Source organism: Lates calcarifer, linkage group LG15, assembly GCF_001640805.2.
Source record: "Lates calcarifer isolate ASB-BC8 linkage group LG15, TLL_Latcal_v3, whole genome shotgun sequence".
NCBI lineage: Eukaryota > Metazoa > Chordata > Actinopteri > Centropomidae > Lates > Lates calcarifer.
This window is the reverse complement of record NC_066847.1, coordinates 22,009,285-22,030,719: the sequence shown is the minus strand read 5'-3', so window position 1 is coordinate 22,030,719 and position 21,435 is coordinate 22,009,285. Positions and strand designations below refer to the sequence as shown.

The 21,435-nt window shown below is 41.5% G+C and overlaps 3 protein-coding genes across 4 annotated transcripts; 2 read left to right on the top strand and 1 right to left on the bottom strand.

The window, feature by feature from the left end:
- The first annotated feature begins 577 nt into the window (after nucleotides 1-577).
- On the top strand, nucleotides 578-8,989 carry colq (collagen-like tail subunit (single strand of homotrimer) of asymmetric acetylcholinesterase). 2 transcript variants are annotated; one of them, XM_018688465.2, is made up of 17 exons: nucleotides 578-779; nucleotides 1,362-1,471; nucleotides 1,785-1,889; nucleotides 2,689-2,733; nucleotides 2,926-2,952; nucleotides 3,841-3,912; nucleotides 4,202-4,264; nucleotides 4,360-4,386; nucleotides 4,507-4,551; nucleotides 4,644-4,679; nucleotides 4,796-4,876; nucleotides 4,984-5,080; nucleotides 5,647-5,777; nucleotides 6,234-6,353; nucleotides 6,487-6,613; nucleotides 6,721-6,823; nucleotides 6,934-8,989. In XM_018688465.2, the coding sequence occupies exons 1-17, from the start codon at nucleotides 683-685 to the stop codon at nucleotides 7,001-7,003; spliced, it is 1,356 nt and encodes a 451-aa protein (XP_018543981.1). In that variant the 5' UTR covers nucleotides 578-682; the 3' UTR covers nucleotides 7,004-8,989. The 2 variants fall into 2 exon arrangements, with proteins under 2 accessions (XP_018543981.1, XP_018543977.1); XM_018688461.2 differs by having other exon boundaries at nucleotides 6,472-6,613.
- A 1,285-nt stretch (nucleotides 8,990-10,274) lies between these two features.
- Nucleotides 10,275-18,683, bottom strand: plekha8 (pleckstrin homology domain containing, family A (phosphoinositide binding specific) member 8). The gene is made up of 13 exons (XM_018688492.2): nucleotides 18,464-18,683; nucleotides 17,882-17,998; nucleotides 17,614-17,769; nucleotides 17,385-17,506; nucleotides 16,940-17,098; nucleotides 16,792-16,832; nucleotides 16,422-16,540; nucleotides 15,207-15,561; nucleotides 14,300-14,385; nucleotides 13,079-13,137; nucleotides 12,482-12,683; nucleotides 12,329-12,390; nucleotides 10,275-12,192 (listed from the first exon to the last, which is right to left on the bottom strand). The coding sequence occupies exons 1-13, from the start codon at nucleotides 18,501-18,503 to the stop codon at nucleotides 11,995-11,997; spliced, it is 1,716 nt and encodes a 571-aa protein (XP_018544008.1). The 5' UTR covers nucleotides 18,504-18,683; the 3' UTR covers nucleotides 10,275-11,994.
- Nucleotides 18,684-18,840: 157 nt separating this feature from the next.
- fkbp14 (FKBP prolyl isomerase 14) lies at nucleotides 18,841-20,491 on the top strand. The gene is made up of 4 exons (XM_018688543.2): nucleotides 18,841-19,186; nucleotides 19,437-19,588; nucleotides 19,713-19,840; nucleotides 19,936-20,491. The coding sequence occupies exons 1-4, from the start codon at nucleotides 18,993-18,995 to the stop codon at nucleotides 20,092-20,094; spliced, it is 633 nt and encodes a 210-aa protein (XP_018544059.1). The 5' UTR covers nucleotides 18,841-18,992; the 3' UTR covers nucleotides 20,095-20,491.
- The last annotated feature ends 944 nt before the right edge of the window (nucleotides 20,492-21,435 follow it).

Below are 21,435 nucleotides of genomic sequence, written 5' to 3'. Positions count from 1 at the left end.
TGCTTTTTTTCATTTGTACTTGTGTAGTCTGTGCAAAAATCAGAAGGATATTTTTCATATCAGTACATTTGAAATGCTCTTGAGAAGTAACATCTGTATTTTCAGGTTTTTTTCTTTTTTACAGCTTTCAAATCCCCCAAAGAGCCTTCTTAGAAATACAGAGACTTAATTTTGTGAGACATAATGGGGATTAAAACTAAATGGATACCATGATGCACAGTAGGATGCACAGAGCTCTGCATTAAAAAAAAGGATATACAGACACACAGACAATTGATACACTTGGGAAAGTTGGCATATGATGCACTTTTATACCTTCATGTAGAATCCTATTTGAATCCCTTGCAGAAAATCCCACTGTGGGTTAGTCTGTGATAAGTCTCCCTGAAAGAGGAGTGCAAACAACAAAAGGCACCCCCTGCTGTTGTAGAGATCTAATATTGGCACCCCAGGCAGCTGGCGGGCTGTCTCCAGTAATTTTAGCGCACACCGATGCAGAGGAAAGATTTAATGGGCATTGGTCGGCGTGCCCTCTTCTGAGGGCGTAAAGGAGGCAGAGCGAGAGTGGAGAGAGGGAGGGGAGCAGTGGGGAGAGGACAGTGAGGAGAGAGGGAGAGAGAAAGGCAGCGTGTGAGGGCTGCTGTGGCTCAGAAAATAAAGTCAGGCAACTATCCGGAGCAGCATGACTCTTCTAACACTAGGATTGTATCTGCCTCTGTGGTTCTGCTATGGCTTGGCTCAGTCCTCTTTTCTGGACAGCTTTATTTCATTCCCAGCAGGTAAGAAAACTGTAATCATGAGCCTCAGCCTTTATGTGTATGTCTGTGTGTAAGTGTGTGTGCACTATATTGTACATACAGTATTGTGCATGCACAGGTGATCAGGTAGTTGAGGTGTAAAAGTGTGGAAACTAAATGTCTAGTTTTTGGGATTCATTTGGAGAGCATTATGTTAGTAAATACACTTGTTTTTATTTCCTTGTCGCCCATGAGGTAGACATGGAAATGGCTATAAATAGCGAGACCAGCTCCAGTCCTTCAGTGAGAGGCACAAGCACCTCATATCTGTGTCCAGCTTTAGGAACTCTGTTGGAGGGGCGTCATGATTTGATAGTTTGCACCTGTTTCCCTGTCACTTACGCTGTGCCCCTGCATGTTCTAACCTCTCTGATTTGTCCAGGTTTTGCTCTGTTTAAGGGATATTTTGTTGGGTCACATTATATGTACCTTAGTTGCCCTTGCATGTCCGTGAGTTGGGCATTTCTCCCCTCATTTTGTTGGGAGAGGTCAGGATTCACAGTCGGTCGTACTGTCTGGCGTCGTAGCCCGTGTGTGACTGACCTGCATGCACACCTTGCACAGCTCTCAGATCCCAGGAGCAGCAGAAGAGATTCAGCCCATGCTGTTTGCTGAGTCCGCCTCCACCCCCACTGTTTCCTCCACCCCCTTCACTTTGGCGCCGCCACGCTCATGTGAGTCAAAGTCATGTGACTTTCTATTGTGGAATAATTGACTGTCAATATGTCCTTGGGTGATATCCAGGTTGTCCCACTCCTACTATCTTTTGACCCCTGAATGAGACTGTGGTAGAACATGTCCTCTGCTGTGAAGTTTTATGATGAGGATGTGATGAATTTCAGATGTAAAGTTGTTTGATAAACTTTGCTGAGTCAGTAAAACTCCTGTTGTCCAGGAGTTATTCTGTCGACTCTCCTCTGTCTAATTAGCATTTGTCAAAGCTGTGGATGAAATACAGTATCTTATTTATATTTTTTTATCTTACAGAATGAAGGCATTTTAAATAATGGTGCTGGGTCTGAGGTGGGCAATGAGGACAAAGGTTCTTGTTTCCGAGGCCCCCCTGGGCCTGCTGGTCCCCCTGGACCTCAGGTAGGACCCCAGACATCATAATCCCAGCATGTATAATGCACTGTAGATGTGGGACTTTGGCACTGTCATTACACAATTCCAGTAGTTCAGTTGGGCTAAATCACACACTGTCTCTGTTTCACGTTTGGGGTCTGCATAGATTTAAGGTGTTAAGGTTTTGTACTCCAGCAACATATTACCCCTTATCTCCTCTCCAACTTGAGAGTTCCTGCAGGGCAAGGGATGGGGATTTCTCTGGCCCATGCAACACAGCAGCCCATTAACGCTCTACATTTAGCTGAGACACAAATAGCCTTTTTCCACTGCCTGCCAGTGCACCACACATCATTCTCAGAAACTGTCCGAAGAGCTGTCTGCCTGGAAAGGCGTACTGTGTCGCGTAAATTCCAGGGATTACTAATACGAGCATGTGTCCGTGTGTTTGTGTACTCTGGTGATGAAAGATATAAAGACATTTCAGTTCAATAGGTTCTCGTAAGCCCAACCTCCTCTGCTGTTTAGCCTGGGGTCTCATAAGTAAGAAGCAGATTTACAAAATGATTGTTAAAGCTTCTGCTGTGTTTGCCCGTCTCAGACTGGACTGCAGAAGCATTTCAGTATATCAAGAGAGACCCACAAGGCACTTTTTAAATCAATAGTGGCCACTCAGCCTTAAGCTAATTGAAACTGCAGCTGTGTGCCCTCAGAAGCAGACATGACTTTGGGGTGGGATGTTGTGGACAATAAAGATAATTTATTTGTCTATCTCTGGGATTTATGAGCATGTGCTTTATATTTATTGTTTTTCTATGCTCATCAGGGTCCCCCTGGATTACCTGGGTTAGGAGGACCTAAGGGAGAAAAAGTAAGCCGTTTACTTCCCCATGCTCCAGTCTCATCTCATTAACGCTGGTCATTATACATTTTACAAGCTACTCATTATTTTTCGTGAGCTAAAATTGAATTGACCTGTTGCACATGACTGAGGGATGCTCGCTGGAAGTGTATTAAATGACCGCTGTCTGTCCCCTCCTCCTCCTCCGCATCCTGTTGTCAGGGAGAAATTGGAAGACCTGGGCAAAAGGTGAGAGTCTCCATTAATCACTCCATATTCTCCGCTAAGTGGATTTACTCAAAAATGAGATACAGTGCCTCCGCCTGCTTGCTAGCTGTAACTCAGAGCACCGCCCGTGCCTGGCTGTGTGCATCAAGAAATTGTGAGCGAGCGCAACCTTGACAGGAGACAGAACAGACACATTGGCAGGATGTGAGGGGATACAGAGCTGCTGAGACGGACTGTTTTGATAGCAGAGGGAGTTAACATACTGTTGGTCTCCTCTCACAGAAGGGGGAACATATTGCCTCCCTCCCTTGACCCACCCACCACCCGCCCCTCCCCTCTCAAAGGCATCCAGCATCATGCCTCCCTGTCAGACGGCCCTCTCCTCTCTATTAGAAAGGGGGAGGATGAGCCCACGCAGGGCTTTATTGAAAGCTCAGGACGCGGGGCTTGATCACCACAGGCAGAAGAGAAGTGACCTCCTAAATGATCAGTCGCCTGTGGTTGAGCAGTAAAAGCGGCCCAGTGGGAGAGCTTCACTGGCTGGTGGCCTGACTGAGCAGCTTTGCAGCACTGCGGTGCAATTTAGCTTAGTGCTTCAGCCAGGTCATAAATCATTTTATTTCCCACAAGCACGGACTCCTGTTCTATATACAGCCCATCATTTAATTAAAGAGAGCAATGTGACAGGGCTCGTTAAAGTCACCCCCCACCCCTTGCATGTGCAGCGATGTCTGATAAATACTGTAGCAAGCAGGCTGTCAACTTCTGTAGCAAACAGGCACAAGTGACCCTGATTTCATAAACAGCTTCTAACAGCTTCTTCAGCTGTGGCAGCAGTTGTTTTAGTAGGCTTTTATAAGGTTCGTCTCTGTCTCAGATAAGCGTGTTAACACTGATGTTTTCTGTCAGGGTCGGACAGGTGCTCCTGGACTTCCTGGGAAACAGGGACCAGCTGGATGGCCAGGACCAAGTGGGCCCAAAGTGAGTAAGTCAGACCTCATAACATAGATGATGTGATATATGACATATCTCGAGACCAGTAATTGGTCTCGAGATATGTCATTATAAGGAAGTGTAGATGAATACAGGTTTGATGTCTGTACCCATTTGTGCAACGAAATACTTCCGTAACATGCAAACTTTTCTATATAGATGCTTGATTGAAATAGTAGAAAAGAACCGGATCTCTGGGGTAATAACTGGGACGCGTGTCCCACAAAATGAAGCCAATCCACATTTGTCTTATTCCTCATGTTTTCCTCCGTGTCAGGGTGAGAAAGGTGACCCGGGGCTGATGGGTTTGCCTGGAGCCAGAGGACCAATCGGGCCGAGGGTATGATCTAAACACGAGCTACACTGACGATACTTGATGATCTTCTCTTTCACATTATTTAGCTTCATCTTGGATATTTTGTATGTTTGATCTAGGGTTTACCTGGATATAAAGGGGAAAAGGTGTGTGACTGTTTTATTAAATATCATTCAGCACATACACTGAATTTTACTGAACATGTTCTTCACCTAAACTATATAAGTAGTATAAGTTTTGTAACACACTGTATTCTGCTCCATCAGGGCTCTCGAGGTGATCGCGGGGACAGTGGAGTGAAAGGTGACAAGGTAGGGAGAGTGTATCAGTAGTGTCACCGCATGTATATGCACACTGTACAAAATCTACTATAATGCCATTATTGACTCCTCTGTATCCACAGGGTGCAATGGGTTTCCCAGGGATGCTTGGACAGAAAGTGAGCAACACATTCAAGAGAAGTAGAAGTTGTTGAGAAGTTAATTTGCCACCAAGATTTACAACTTTAAAAATATGACCAAACTAAATGTTGAGTTGATGTAATTTGTCGTACAGGGAGAAATGGGTCCAAAAGGAGAACCTGGAATCTCAGGAAACAGAGGACCCACTGGCCGACCAGGGAAGAGAGGCAAGCAGGTGAGGTGTTGGCAGTCTTGTGATATTCTAATTCCAGATTTTATACTGTGTCGAGGAAATACAGGCATGTTTTAAATCTGACCACTTTGTGTATTGTTTTGATTCAGGGAGTGAAAGGGGACCCAGGCAGTGTTGGTCCTATGGGACCTGTAGGCCCACAGGGTCCTCAAGGTCACCCTGGTCCTCCTGGTTCACCTGCTACAGGTGACAACTTTTACCTTTTGAAGGGATTGGTTTGTGTGTGGCTCTGCACTTTCGCTGTTCTCTGAGAGTGTGTGAAAAGCTGTGCTACCAATGAGAAGAGAAGAAAACATCCCAGTCAGCAGAAGGAGGCACACTCTAGACCAGTGTAAGAGATAACACTGGTAGTCTTATTTAGCACCAGAGAAATCTAATCTCCTGAGGTGAAACAAGATGCTCTCATCGTGACATCATGTGGCTGAAATGGATTCGCAGATGGCAGTCCTCCTTACAGTTTTACAAATATTATGTCACCACATAATTAAAGTGACATTTGTTATCTTGATCAGGTTTCTGCATGAATTAAATTGCGTTTGCCTCTTGATAGATAAATCAAAGCTACTACATGTACTTTCACACACTACTTTCATGACTTATGGTATTTACACCAGCTACTGTGTCTGTAGTCTTAACAGCACCTCCCCTTTAGCTCATCAAGCCTGTTATTTGGTAGTAATCATGTAGCCTCTAGTTACTTTTTGCAGCCTTTATATACAATAATGACTTTTCTGTGTATGTTTAATGTTTAGGTCTTTACATGGTTGGAACAAAGGGTGCACGTGGCCCACCAGGGCCTCCTGGGAAGTGTAGCTGCAGCTCTCTCAGCAGTTCTCCATTTGATGATTTTTCTTCTAGAGGAAACTATCCCAAAGTACCAGCGGTGAGAATGAATAGTCTTGTTATAGTCACTTATCAAATATAAAAGGTTATCTGCATTACTTTGTAGTGTTTGTAGTTCAGTTATTGGGCCTGTATGTTCAGGAATGCACAAAATCATTGGACAGATTCCTGAGAAAATTAAATGGTAAGGATTTTTATCAAAATCTATATACTCTATATTTTAGAATTTCTGATATTATGTTATTTTCACATGTAAATTTGTAGAAACCCTTGGGTCTTTAGGGTTTTAATAACTTTTGATTAATGATTTAAAGATAAAAAGTATTAAAAGATAAAAGTACTCTTAGTGATGACATGGATATTGCTTTGAGACACACATTGCCTGCTGGGATATTAAATTTTGATGCTCAATATCTCAAAATTACTCTCCAATGGGAACTGAACATAATTTAAAATACACTAAATATTGAAAACAAATTTTCCCTCTTTCATTCAGATATTCGTGGTAAGCAATGAGGAAGAACTGGAGCGCCTTCACACTGATAACGCTCTTGCTTTCCGCAAAGACCAGAGATCTCTCTATTTCAAAGACATTGATGGCTGGCTGCCAATCCAGGTATCTGCATGCAGCAAAATCTGATTTTAGATTTTTATTTTAGATTTTGTACAAGGTAATTTTACAGTCAAGTTTTTTTTTCTTCCTTCTTTTCCAACTTTTTTAAACTCTGTGAAAGACTTTTCCATTCCAGCTGACGCCGTTCCAGTCCATGGAAAATGCGCCCGACGACGAAGGTTACTGTGGTGACGGGATAGTACAGATCACCAATGGGGAGGAGTGCGATGACAGGAACAGAGTCGTCACTGACGGCTGTGTCAGTAAGTCATGCATCCGTGTTAGGCGGTCTGTAATAGCTCCTTAGTTGTAATTTGCTGTGCACATATAACGTGACCCCCTCCACCCCTGCTGTCTCCCCTTACCACAGAGTGTAAACACGCCTACTGTGGAGACGGATATCGCTATGAGGGGGCCGAGGAGTGTGATGGAAAAGATTTTGGATACCAGACATGTAATTCATATCTCCCAGGGTAAGCATAGTATACAACTATTTGTGGACAAAACTCTTTGCTGTATTAAGACACAAGTGTTTTGTTGACATGTAAAACTGACCTGAAGGTGCTCCCCCTCTTACTTACAGGTCATACGGTCACCTCAAGTGCACACCATACTGTGTTATTGACTCCACAAACTGCAAGTACTTTACTTGAGGAGGAGGCTGGATGGTGCAGCGGGATCCTGTGTGTTTTTTGCTTGACACATAACAGGAATATTTTCATGCAAAAAAAAGAAAAAAAAGAACTATAATGCTCCAAGCAAGAGACTCTGAAGGAAGAGGAACCCAGTGATTCTATGATAAAAGAAAAACAAAACATACATATATATAACTCCTCTGTATTGCTGCTGAAGTAGCTCCCCGGAGTTATAGAGTCGGTCAGGGGAGGCGAAAGCCTTGCCCCACACATAGGAAATGCACAGGACTACTGCAGTCTGCAGTCTTAACAAGCAGGACTTAAGACTGGCCTCCTCATCACGCCATGACTGGACCGGAATCAGCCTCTGGATGCAACAGTTGTGTGACAGCCATGCAGAGACTTAATTACGCGCCAGTGGGACATGTTGCAGAAGGAGCAGTCACTGGGGCCTGAGTCATATTAATCTTGACCCAGTTACTGTTGAGAAAGAGAGGCAGTAGGACATCCGGAGCCATGGCGCCAGGTATTCTACTGCAGTGTGAGTGACGGTGCACAGCATTTTGCATGAGGCTGGGATTACAGTGTCATAAGACCATGACAGTAGCTGTCACTATCCAAGCATGTAACCTATCAGTGTATTAATTATTGCCACAAGAAGGTTCGTACTGTATACTCTCAATATCACATCACCATTTTCAGTCATAAAGGTAAGGCCAGGCATTTAGTAAGATCAATATATATGGTTAGAGATGGATTTACAAGTGGATATAGTGCATGAATTACGCACATGTAATATTTCAGTGAGACTGTTAACACCAGGAGGTTGCACTCCCAGCTCCTGGGAACCTTCAGAGGCTGACTGGACATTATTCATTTGATGGTACTGTACTGGACAGGGACATGCAGAGTTTGGGCAAGGTTTCATATATTCAAAAACTTCTCAGGAACCAACAGGTAGTGTAGCTCCACACAGCACCTTTCACAGGCATCCTCCACCACTCTCTTTGTAAATCAAAAGGCAATGACTGTACGCTGAGGCACACAGGTAACTCAAACAAGAGCTTTAATGGATCGACAACGTGCAGTCCCGTAGGTGCAAGGCCGAGTTCCTTCCCTGTGCTTCAATGAGAAATGACATTTACTGTATGTGAAGGCTTGAAACTGTTATGTTCTTAATTTTCTCACTGCACAGGAAAGGCTGGAATAGTCTGTAGCTGCTAAAGGGGGGAGGAAATTCAATTCCAGTCTGTTCTATGGTCATTACTGTATTTACTCTAATACCTCTTTATCCAGTCTTTCTGTCTTACAGTATATACAGCAACAGAGAAACTCAACAGTAAAGTTAACAAGTGTAGATGTAGTCTGCTGTGTGCTGGGCACCAATGGTGAAAATGACTTTGCCGATATAAGCTGACATTTTCCATAAGCTACTGTATGAGTCGCAGTGCCAAGGGAGACCTTTTCTCAGCCATACTTAGATGTAGTCAGGTGTTACAAAGTGATCTCTTCTGTAAAAGCAATGGAAAGATAAAGACTGTTACTATATTGTGTCCGCATGCTTTGTAATACCTCGCTAATGATTGTGAAACGCTTCCACTTTGTCACACATTGTTTTGTAAATCATTGCATTCATCAGCACAGCAGGTGTCTTAAGAAATGTCAGTCTTGCTCTGGCCAGAGTGTAGCTAAGTACTGTGTGTGTGTGACACAACTTATATGATAGTGATGAACTGTGCCATGCACAAAGCTGAAATACTGATTGGAAACTATGTTGAATGTTGTGCCTGTGGCCTGTGCTTCTGTGCTGTATCCTGTACTGTGTATGCACAACAATGCTGAAACATAACATGCATGTGGTAATGTACTGTAAGGCTTTATGAAATATATTATTCACTGTGGCTGGGTTAGTGAAAGTACATTTTTGTTTATTATTCTGATATGATTTATACAGTAGTTGTGGACAGTTTTCGAAAGAACTGAAAATAAAAATTAAATCACTCACTCTGTCTAAGACATGCATCTCTAAACTTTGGTCAAGGGTTTGTCAGCAGCTTTGTTTCCTGTCTGCTGTGAACAAGCGGTGACAGTGATTGGGAGCTGTGCAAAAAGCCAACAGACAGTGACAGAGATGCTATTGATGTTCTCTCAGAGCAGTGCTCTCACTGGGGGGGAAAAAAGCTGATATCTATCAAGTGGAAAAAAGACACTGTCAGCAGCTCTTTGCAAAGTGCTGTGTTAGAAATAAATTGTAAACAGACCACAGTCAACTCTTGCTGTTTTCTCAGACATGGCAATGGCTTTTCAGCTTTTCATTGTCTCCATGAAGCCCCTCAGAGCTGAGTCTGTGCCTGGAGATGAGACACAGTGATACAGGTGATATAGGGGGACGGGCAGCCAGCCAGTGCCAGAAGATGTTTGAGGCTTGATGCAATCGTGTAACTCTATTAGCGCGCAGTATTTCTTTTCTAAATTGCATCAGGACAATTTGTCTGCTGAGATGTCTGAGTAAAAGCTTAGCTTGGTGTATTTATCCCATTGCATGCATTCCCCTGACCAGGCCAATCAGATTTGTACCACAGATGTCTCACTACAGCACTAAAATGTCAGTGAAGATGCAGTGGACAAACCTGACTTGTAATAAAAAGATCTGCTGTGTACAGAAGGATCCCCCCCCCCCCCCCCCCCAAATGAAGTTTGCTCTCTGTGGAGTTCAAAACCTCAAAGTTTCTCTTAGGACAAATTCATTAATGAACTAATAAGCTATATCCTCATCATTTCATTATTGATTTTCCCACTCTCAAAGACACTGTTCGCAAAAGATAAAGTTGCAGGAAGCAGGCTCTATTTTGAGCTCTCGCAGGCATTAAGTTGATGAAGTGAAATCAAACACTTTTTCCAACAAAGGGGTTATTTTAGTGCAGGTTGTGCTGGTGTAGTGTTACAGCTGTGGCACAAGGGGCTAATGCAAAGGAGGCCACAGGGACAGGAAGCAGACAGGGACCCAGCTGTTGGCCCGAGCCAAGTGAAAATCCCTGACCTATAGGCAGGAATTACCGGCATGCAGGGTGCTATGGTCCTGGCAGAGGACACACTACTGCTGCACATGCAAAACACTAATTCTACACACGGCAAAGTATGCAGATTTACGACCTGTTGTTTACTCACTGATTTATCCACTTAACAAGATGTGGAGCAGTGAGTGACAAAACATTATTTTATTCTACCTCTAGGCCCATGTCCGAAACAGAATATGAGACATCATATTTGACTGCAACAGGACACACACTAAGACAACTTAATTATTTATTAAGAAAAAAATCAAATAGCATCTTATGTACATTCATAGAAAAAAACCAAATCAAATGTTTAGAATATTACAATAGCATATTTTCAGAATTAACATTGGATCTGCAACAGGAAATTGGCCTATTGCACATCTGTGATGTAAACCTGCTGCAGATGACTTGTTATTTGTTGTAAAAGAGGTTTTTTTTCCCCACTGGATGCCTTCCTAAAAACTCAAAAGAAAAGTTAAAAATACTATGTGGTATGTCTCTGTAAAAAAGCCCTATGAGGATGTTCCTGCTTTGCTGGAATGGCTCAGTGAATCTACGCTCACGCTTTCAAACCTGGCCAGGAGGCGTCTTCCTGCTCTTTTTTTTAAATTGTTGAACTGACATCATAAAGTGTTAAGTACAGCTGGCAACAACACTCAAGTACATGTGGAACAGTGCATGGATGGGATGGTGGAAAACAAAGCTGAAATCTGCTAAAGGTTATTGTTCATTATCACTATAGACATTAAGGAGAAGCAATGGATGTTAACTCTCACAGTCTATCCCCTTGATGATCATTAATTTACTTGGTTAATTCAAGGCCTTGGCCTGTATTTAGTTTCCATTGGCACCTATGTTACTTAATACATAAATCCATGCAATCAATAAACATGCCCTATGAATACGAATGTCCATACATATACACAAAAGACAGACTGAAATGATCCCCATGACATTAATGAGAAGTTTATAACTTAAGACATAATAAATAGACACTGTGAAAAATGCATAAGTTTGTGCAGAGGATGTCCACGTAAATATTCAGCAGTTATCAGTACGTCAACAGATATACTGTATTATTTCATCCTTGTGTGTTGCGGTATTGTAGGCAGCGGAGGCTAAAGCCATTCACGTGACAGTTCCTTTTTGGTCCCATGGAAAGTCTCTAGAGCAATAAGCTCATAACATGTCAGTGATGTCAAAACTAAGTAATACATTGTCAAACTGCAGGATTTAGACTAAAATATCAGGAAAAGAAACTAAATCAATATTTATCATACCACTAAATGTCGACAGTCAGTGCAAGATAAATGTTCACCTAATACACTAAAAGTTAGCCTAGTATGTTATTCCATCACATACTTAAGGCGTATTTTGGGCGTTGTAACGATATGACATATGATAGTGCTTTGTGTTTGTTGCAAGTATCATGACCCCAAGGAAAGGGGATAACCTTGATTAGAAACTTCTTTGCATTCACGAATGATCTCTCAGGGAAGTAGAGTTGAATACCTCGTGGTTATGTACCTTAAAACACGTACAGTACATAAAAAGCCACAACACACAAAATGTGCACCAGAAACAAATGTCACCATGGATAATTATTGTTGGAGTCTGCATAACAGGGCTTCATACCCCTACATTGTCAATGGTCTTTTGAACAAGACCTGGAATCTACATTTTGTCACGCCATAATGCCTTAATTGTTAATGCTCACCCTTGTGGGCTCCTACAGACATTAATACCCTCTTCAAACCTAGACCCTCTACTGTTGTGGAGTTTAAGAACCACTGGAAACACTTCACACTGACAGGGGACATGCTCACATTACTTTGTACACAAGATGCACTCTGCATCTGGCACCTTCCTTCAGCAGTTAAGACACTACTATGCCCCTGCGGTCAGGTTCTGCTTTTCTTTGAATTCTAATCATCCTTTTTGTTACAAGTTTCACACCACCTCATCAGACTCCAGGTTGTACTCTTCATATAGGGAATCCAGGATGGCCAGCTGTTTTTCCATGGCAGGCAGGTACATGCCCAGGTCTCTGTGCATGCCGCTGGTGAAGCCGCTCTTCACCTCATCGCCCTCTCTTGACACTAAGGCAGCGGTGAAACTTTGATAAGATGGGGCGGCTCTCAGGGCTAACTGGAGGGAAAAAACATTTTAAAAAATTGATGGTATTGTTACACTCGGAGCACTCAGACAAATAACAGAGGAGATGAAAAATGAAAAATAAGAGAGAAATGTGAGAAATAAGTGGTGTAAGTGAAAAAAAACCCACAGCAAATACCCCTCGCACGACCCATCCATGGTACTGTCGAAGGGTCTTTCCATAGGCGTTATCTGGGTCAGAGAAGAGCGAGATAATGAGAAAACCTGACAGTGAACATGAACTAGACTTCCATGCATTTGTGTACATTCCGACTTGGCTCACTTAACGCTCCCTGGATGTCTTGTTCTCCTGCGTTGACCTCTGACAGAAACTCTTTGAGGAACTTCAGGCCCCGTCTGAGCCACAGCAGAGCTTCGGTGGCTGAGTTGCGCACCTGGGCAACATCTGTATGGACTTCGTGCAGCACGATGGACTGCAGCGTGGGGAAGCTGTCAGGGTCTGACATCAGCTTCTGGTGAATTTTCTACAGTTTGCGAGACAGGGTGACACAAATCTGAAAGAGAGCTTGATTCAACTCTGCCATCATTCTCATTCTGATCCTGAACAACTAATGAAAAAACTGAACTACACATTTAAGAGACATTACAAGATGTTATTTATGTCATGCATGTCGACGAAGCAAGAGTAATAGGATTAATAAGCAATGAGTCTGATTTCAAGGAATCCAGAAGGGGCCATAAAGTATTGTACAAAACAAATGTCTCCCTGTTGTATGGTTCATTATAAATAATTTACACCGACTGATGCAGTTTGTCACAAAACATTCCACGCAATATTTAGAGCAGCTTTTACAGAATGACTTCATAGTTATTCATTTTGTTAATCAGTGCATTACTTATCAAAACCATGCACACTTACCTTGATATTTCCAACAAAATCCATTTTAACTGGTGCAAAGACTGTGGACCCCAGTTTGTCTGAGAAGAGAGAATCTATGATCATTTTTTGTTGTTTCTAAAGTGCAGATTCTCAACTTTGTGTCCTATTTTGAATAAGGGTGTGATGTTTTCAGGTTGTTTATTAATGATGAAAGAGGAAGTCCTATGTAATGAGTTAAGGAGAGGATTGTCTGTCTCACAGCAGATTTTGAGGCATCACGATGACTCTGACACGAGAGGACCTAAAATCCTCAGCAAATCTGAGATAAAAGGTTTCATAAATCTGTTTTACCTTGCACCCATTTAAAAGCTCATCCTACATATGGTTAAGTGCAGGATATCAAACACAGATATCACTGGTACTTGGATCTGGGTCAAGATTTGTTAGGAGAGATGTCATCGATGTTGTAAACTTTGGTGCACAGCTGGAGGTGAGCAGGCTAAACGGGTTAAAAGGCCATGTCAGGTTAGTCGGTCGTTAACAGAGATTCACGATGTTTTTAAAGACAGTACACTTAAATGTGACCTCACTTACTGTATATTCAGGACCTGTGCAGATCTTGGTTAATATGAAACAGAGACTAATATTACCTTAGCCAGAATGTGCGTTAAAAACTTGTTCAAGTTTATTTGTAAATCTCTCATGTGATTTTTTACGACCAACAATCCTACTCTAACCTCTCCTCCTAAACATTGGGCCAAATCTGATAAGGTGGCCCTGTCTTGTGTGTTATCACTTTTGTCACCTGACAAGTCCAATCAAATTTGGCAACAAAGAAAGACACATTTTTCCAGTTTTATATTGTTATTGTGACTGTGAGTGACCACCTTTATATGTGTGTTGTAGACACAAAGACACACACAGCCACAACAATGCATGAGCTAATCATATTGATAAACCTTTACATGCGATAGATTGTTAAACAGAGAAATAAATAAAACTACTAAAAGACATACAAATGCAGAAGGAAATAATGAGGGCATGGCAGAAAAGGATGCTGATGAATTCAAGACAGACAGCTGCTGCCTATTTAATAACAATGTGAATGACAGAGCATGCACAGATGACAGAAAAAATAAGAGAAAGAAAACGTTTATGAAGATTATAAAGGATGAAATGACCACAGATGTAAATGGGCTTCATGAGAAAGAGGAAGCGTTGCAGATTGATATGAAGAGAGACTGAAAGTGACCGGCCTACCTAATACAGGCACTATTGCATAGCATGAGTCCAAAAACTCTTGTGTAGGGATACCATTGTCGTCCTCCAGTCTTATATCACTAAATCTAAAAAAAAGTAGAACAGATTCAAACAGGAGAATATATTAGAGGTGAGTATGCCATTTCAGTTTTTATTTGATCAAATCAAACAGAAAAAAGAAAAGGGTACAAACTTCAAAACCAAGCAAGAGAAATGATTCACACAGTGTCATGCAATCTTATGCCTGACAATACCTGAGACTATTCTGCTACCTTGTCTACAACTTCACAGAGTTGTTTTTTTGTTAATGTTTAAAACTGTCCCATTAATAAAAATCCAAAAATGCATATACTGTAGTTAGTAGTTGAATACTGGATGAATGAGACAATGACTTCCTTCATTATAATAATACTGTTCATTTCAAAACTTAATATCACAGAAATGATGGTTCACACCAGCCAGTTGTTCAGTAACACTCTTCAAGGTCTTAAAAAAGAAAGTTAAATAAAGTCTGAAATACAGTATGAAATGTTAACAAAAAAACTTTACAAACCCAAATATCAGATGAGGGCCTCTCTGTGTCATGTGATCAAGAGAGAACACACTAATATAAAACACTTATCATGACATCTTGAAAGGACTTAGTTAAAATTTTCCAAAACTGTTATTATCATTAATTTATTCTGTGCAACACTGTTATACAATTAATATATGTCCACAAAACTGTGCAGTTTAGTCAAAAGATGCAGCAAAAGTGCAGTGCCTCCAAGACAAAACACTACATATAGCTTAAATTGGTTTCTCCTAATACTGTAATAGTGAAATCTCACAGACGATCAAACAGTAACTTCATACAGGAACTTATGTGTCCTAAAGGATGTGGCTTTCCTGAGTAGCATTTTCATACCTGTGACTCATTGTGCTGAAGAAAGTTTCCACCTGCTCTGTGTCTTCGGGCTCTGTTGAATCTCTGGAGGTCTCGTCTTCATGCTGAGCCGCGTCTCGGTCTTCGACGGCCTCCCGTTGGTGCTGTGGTTGGACAGTGTCCACTTCCTTGTTGTTGTTGTCGTGCTCTTCTTGACTTTGGTCCACTTTGTGCTTCTGCTCTTGTTTCGTCTCCCTTTGATCGTCTGCTTCATCTTCCTCATCCCCCTCTGCTGGTTGCTCGTAGTGTTCATTCTCAGAGGAATTCTGGGTAGTGTGTAGGGTCGGATCAGCTCGCTCCTCATGGACTGAGCTGTTGCCGTTGCTTGCTTCAGTGTCTGTACCATAGAGCAGACAAACAAACAAACAGGGGTAAAATGTATGTTAGCAGACAACAGACTTGACAACTAACACACATACAGAATGTGGTTCCAGTCAAGATTATCACAACAAGTCTGAAGCTCAAGTCTGACTGGGTGTAGCACATTGTGAAAGCAGCAATTGGGTAACTTGCACAACCATCACATACACTTATTCTCTTTACCCACTGGCAGGGTACAATGACACAACCTCACACACATCCTTCATTGATTGACAAACTTCAAGAGCAGCTCCACACTAAATGTTGTATGAGGCATAAATATTTCTACACTAACCTCTATGGAATTAAAGACTAAGGTATGACACCCAACATCACAGCCAGGTGTGGCATGGTGTGATTGGTTTCTGTTGTGACAACATCCTACTGCAATTTAGCATTGCCCTTTGTGAAATACTCATATTCAAATAAGGAAATCACTATAGGGCCATTCATTAACACACATAAAACAATAGCAATTTTCCTTCAAATCTGTGTGTTTTTGTGTTTAAAAAAATATATTTTTGTAGTTACAGTATTAGAACCAACACAAAACATTAAATTGGAAAGAGACTGGTCTTATTTTCCATCACTGGCAGCAGCTTCCCCTGTGTAAAGGCTTTGTTACTGCTAAAGGAAAATGCAATAATGTAACTGGGCATCCATCTCTGTCTGCTCACTAAAAGGCAATAATTTATCCACGTCAGTTCAGTTGATGTACACACAACAACCAGGCCCCCATTGTGCTGTGTGGTCTTTCCCTTTGCAGAATCAAGTAATGGCTTTCAGCTCAGGGAACTCTGCAGCATGTAAAGCGAGTGGCTGGGACACCTGATTTACCTGATGGGGAAGGATGATGTCCTGGTCTATCTTGTTCATCTGGTCCCTCTGCTCCAGAGTCAAGGCTCTGGTTGTCATGTGCAATTGCTTCTCCTGAGGTTTCAGCCAAACCTCTCCATCTGGAATCAATTTGAGTGCACTACATTAATTCTTTTGTCTTTGTCTTGTGGGCACATCTACTTTGCAATTGTGCCTGATGCCACAGAAATGCAACACTAATTAATAACACATTAATATCACAGTATCATCCTGTCAACAGAAAACATTTTAAAGGGCATTTAATTTGTGCTTCAATTTGCTGAGTGTGAATGAGAGATGGAAAAGCAGTGTAGGCAACATAAATACACAATAACAGAAAAAAGTGACCTACTTTTCTCCAAGGTTCTGATTTAAATGATTGACAGGTTTAATCTGTTGGGGGAAAAAGACACTTATCTTTATTTTTTGAGGACAATCCAAGTCTGATTATAGTAGATTGTTATTACATTGACTGGTCAGGGTTGGTGAGAAAAATGTACCTTCTGGGGTTTGATGGCTGCTACTGGAGGAGATCCTGGTGGACTCTGAGTCGCCAAATCTGAACTAAAAGTACGATTTGCTATCTGCATGCATTCCTCTAGAGTCTTCAGGAAAGTGGTGCATGTTGACTTCACCATGTTTCCAGTGTCTATGCCTGTCTGAGAAGAACACACAAACATATGTTAGCTAACACTGCCATAAATGTCCTGACAGGTAAATATGTTGTTTGATAAAGAGTATGCTCACAAAATCTGCTATCCTATAAAACTAATATTTAAAAAACATTTACTTACATTAACATTTGACTGCCTGTCTGGTATATTATAAGCATGCGAACACAGCAATTTGATGTCTTGCTAGTTGCAAATGGGCTACCCTATACTGCAGTTTCACACCAACAGCAACTTCTCTTATTTCATCGGCTCATTCAAACCTTAACCTTACCTCCGCTGCGTCTCCTAGCTCATCATTCTCCTTGATCTTGTTTACTTGCTGGAGAAGAAGATCACAGTACAACCTGAGTTCCGACATCTTAGTTTTCAGAGCCTCTGTGTTCTCCTGGAGCTCTGTAACAGTAACAGCAAATGAACAGACATTTGGGAAGACATTTACAGCAAGACATTTAAGTGCAGCCTGTGCTATGTCAGATTTGGATGCAATGGCATCCACATACCTTTTTCTCTTTTTGTTCGGTTGTCTGTAAGGCAAGCTTTGGCTGTTCCCAACGCCACCAGCCATTTCTGCCTTTCTGCTGCATTGATGGCTCTGAGGTAAAAGTACTGCTCTCCTGGTATGGTCAGGTCAACTCGTGTAGAGTCAGAGGAATGAACTAAAACACAGCAGCAAACAGGGGGACATGCTTGTCAGCATTACACTGAAAAGGCAGTAGAAGTTAGACACACATGCACAATAAAACACAGTACAAAGTGAGCCGTACCGACCTTGGATTTCACAAACTGAAATTTTAATGCTGCCCTTGCAACCTTTCCAGGCATCCTCTTGGGAGTCATAGTAAGACAAAGTTCCTCCGTCAAGCACAAACCAACGAGGCTGCCAACCTGAAAAAATAAATTTCATTTTACATCAGTGCTGTAACGTGACTGTTTCATGAGTATGTGTATTTAAGTTTTTAATATTATAAATCACTTAACAAAAGCAACATTGTCTCGCTTCATACAGTTGGAAAGAGTTAACCCTAACGCTGTGTTAGCAGCAACTAATCAGTAGTTAAGTCAGATTATAATGACAGATGGTAGAACCACCTAAATTAGCGAGCGCTACGTGACAAGACTTCATAAATAAGGCTAACGTGTCGTTCTTAAAACAGCTAACTATCTTGGTAAGGTACAGTCAAAGAAAGACTAGTTGATTCAAAGAGGTGGATAAGCTCCGACAGTTGAAAGCTGACGGTAGCTAACGCCAGCCTCCACAACTCAAGTCTGCTATGACGTTGTCATGCTAGCTAGCTGCCTTTAAACGAGCACTATAACCGAAAACACACAAAGACCGTGAGGCTAACTTACCACTTATGTAATTGGTCCACTTATACAGCATTCCTTCCATTGTTTAATTATGTGTTTTCGCCGTTCATTACTTGTTTATCATAACGAGATATGATGCGCAGCTGATTGCACCGACTCCATCGGGGCCCAGTGTGGTTTGCGGAGTAACGTCCACGGCTCTACATTTCAGCTACGTAGATAAAACTACGTAAACTTTTTCAGGAATGGGGCTCTGGGCGATCACGAGAGAAGCTAACGACGTTCCTCCCACCTACGTCAGAGGGATATATGTAGTGTGGGTGTAAATTGTGGTGATTGACACGCATATGAACCAATAAAATGAGGGAATATTGATACAGGGCGGGGATTCTGGATGAATGTATCCAATTGTAGAGCGAGGAGGGCCGACAGCTGAACAGTGGCTGCTTTCCTAGCTGAAGTTGGCTGCCACGTATTTGGCGTTCCTGCCATGAATTTATTTTAGGTACAGTTTGGGTGTTCAGTTAGCTTTTTGTCAAATTTGTGAGCAAGTTAGCTATTGGCAATCAAAATGATTCTTTTTTCTATTTTTTCGATATTCCCTTCATTGTTTGTGTTTGTCACTGGGGGGAAACTGCCCGAACCAGAAGTGAAAATTGAAGTTATTCATAAACCCTTAATGTGTTACCGCAAGTCAAAATATGGAGACATGCTTCTTGTTCATTACGAGGGATTCTTGGAGAATGGGACCATGTTTCATTCCAGGTAACTTCTATCCGTAAACTGTAATAATGCTGCATGTTTTGATGTGCAACTTTGCCATACTTCAGTCCTTATGCTAGAAAAATCACATTAGGGTCATTGCCTGTTAAAGCTGTAAAAATCTGACATATATTTAATGGACCTCACTACGCTGCAGCCCACCACTTGGGCCATTGTCCACTGGGACCTTAGCATTAACCAGTGACTTCTCCTTACAAAGAAAACTGTGATGGATCTTTGTGACTCTTGGCAGCCACAGACATGGGGATAACAACCCAGTATGGTTCACTCTTGGGATCCGAGAGGTGCTCAAAGGTTGGGATAAGGGTCTGCAGAACATGTGCACAGGAGAGCGCAGAAAGCTGATCATTCCTTCATCTCTGGCATATGGCAAGGAAGGAAAAGGTAAAGTAACACAGACTCTTTTTAATCTAATAGCTGTGGTACAAAATATACTGTCTGTTGAATCAAATTTCCACCTTCTTCTGTGTTCCACTATGTGCCTTTTCTCTGCCTTTTTTGTTTCCAGGAAAGATCCCTCCAGGCAGTACTCTCATCTTTGACATTGAGCTCATGGAGATTCGAAATGGTCCCAGGTCACACGACTCTTTCCGGGAGATGGATCTTAATGATGACTGGAAGCTCTCCAGAAATGAGGTGTGAAATTCTTTTAAACTGTCTTCCTGAATTAAGATTGCAGATCTGTTTTATTGCTATTAGTGAATGTCACTGCTATTCTGTCTGCACTTCAGGTAAAAGAGTACCTGAAGAAGGAATTTGAGAAACATGGATACTCACCTAATGACACACATCATGAAGTTATGGTAGATGACATCTTTAAAAATGAGGATGAAGATAAAGATGGTTTTATATCTGCAAGAGAATTCACCTACCAACACGATGAGCTCTAAAGGACTGATTTTAACTACTGTTTCTTCAAACTACCAGGGTGCCTCTTTTCTGATTTTCCTCCTAAAACAGCCACAAGACTTGAAGAACTGTGAGTTAGTTACTGGGCTGTTTTATATGGACCTCTTCCAAGATTTTTTTTTACACTTAAGTATTGCCTTATTTTTGGTTGAACTTGAATACATCAGCTCCTTTTTTGTCATTTTATTTAAAATGATATCCCTAATATATTTGTTTCCATTGTACAGTACATGCACTGATGTCACCATGGATGTATTGAGGCTACAGTATTGGATTTTTTATTCTTTAAAGTAATAAACAGAACTTTTTTGCTATCTCAACAATCAATGTGCTTAAAAATGAATACATGTGTGTGCTCTCTGCAATGGGGTGATGTTATACTGGATGATGTTTTTTTTTTTTCTTTCTGTGCATGTGTTCATGTGTCACTAGAGGGCACTGTTGTCCTTTACTTTTGTATCACGTTTAGAGGTCTTTATCCATAAAAACAGCTACAACATGCGGTCTTTTAAGTTTGTAGGTGCTAGATTGTTTGGCAGATCCAATTATCATAATAAGTGTACAGTCACATACACAATTACTTTTTATGGAGAGTTAATCATGAGGAAGTTGCAGGTAGTGCAAAGTATAATAATTCCTTAAAATATACTGTACACTTGGCTTTGAAGAATCTTAGCAATGTCACCTAAAACAGTATCCAAATGCAAAACTGTACTGTTGAAGCCTGAGTAAGAAACTGTGTTTTAGCTGTAATTTAACTTGTTTGAGAACAATCTACAAAAGAGAAGGGGAAAACCCTCATCTGACATCACTGAGTGACCTTTGTCATGCTCATAGAGCTCAAGTTATCCTCGTTATATATCAAACATCATGCGAGTCCACAGAGCCAACCTCCTATTTGCTTCCCTTTAAGAAATGAGAAGTGACTCTAGAGGGTATCATTAGTTACAACAATGGTTCTCAGGACTGTAACGTTTGTCAAAAAATGTGCTGGTATTAGAGCAACAGACTGCAATGTAACATAGGGCAATCACAAGCTATAAATGTCACATCCACTACTGGCTGTGGTGCACACACAGCATAAGTAATCTATAAGTCTATCAGCAGGCTGTTACAGTTAGGATGGAATCAGCAACTTAACAGCATCAGGAAGCTCAATATCTCAAAGATCAAAGGAGCCATTGAGATGTACTGTAGCTGTCAGGCTTTTCTCAGTCCTATCTTTTCTTTAAACTGTACAGCTTTGTAGGATTTTGGTTGAGTGAATCTTGAAAGTAAAGAGTCCAGAATTAAACTGACACACACAAAGTTATCTTATGATG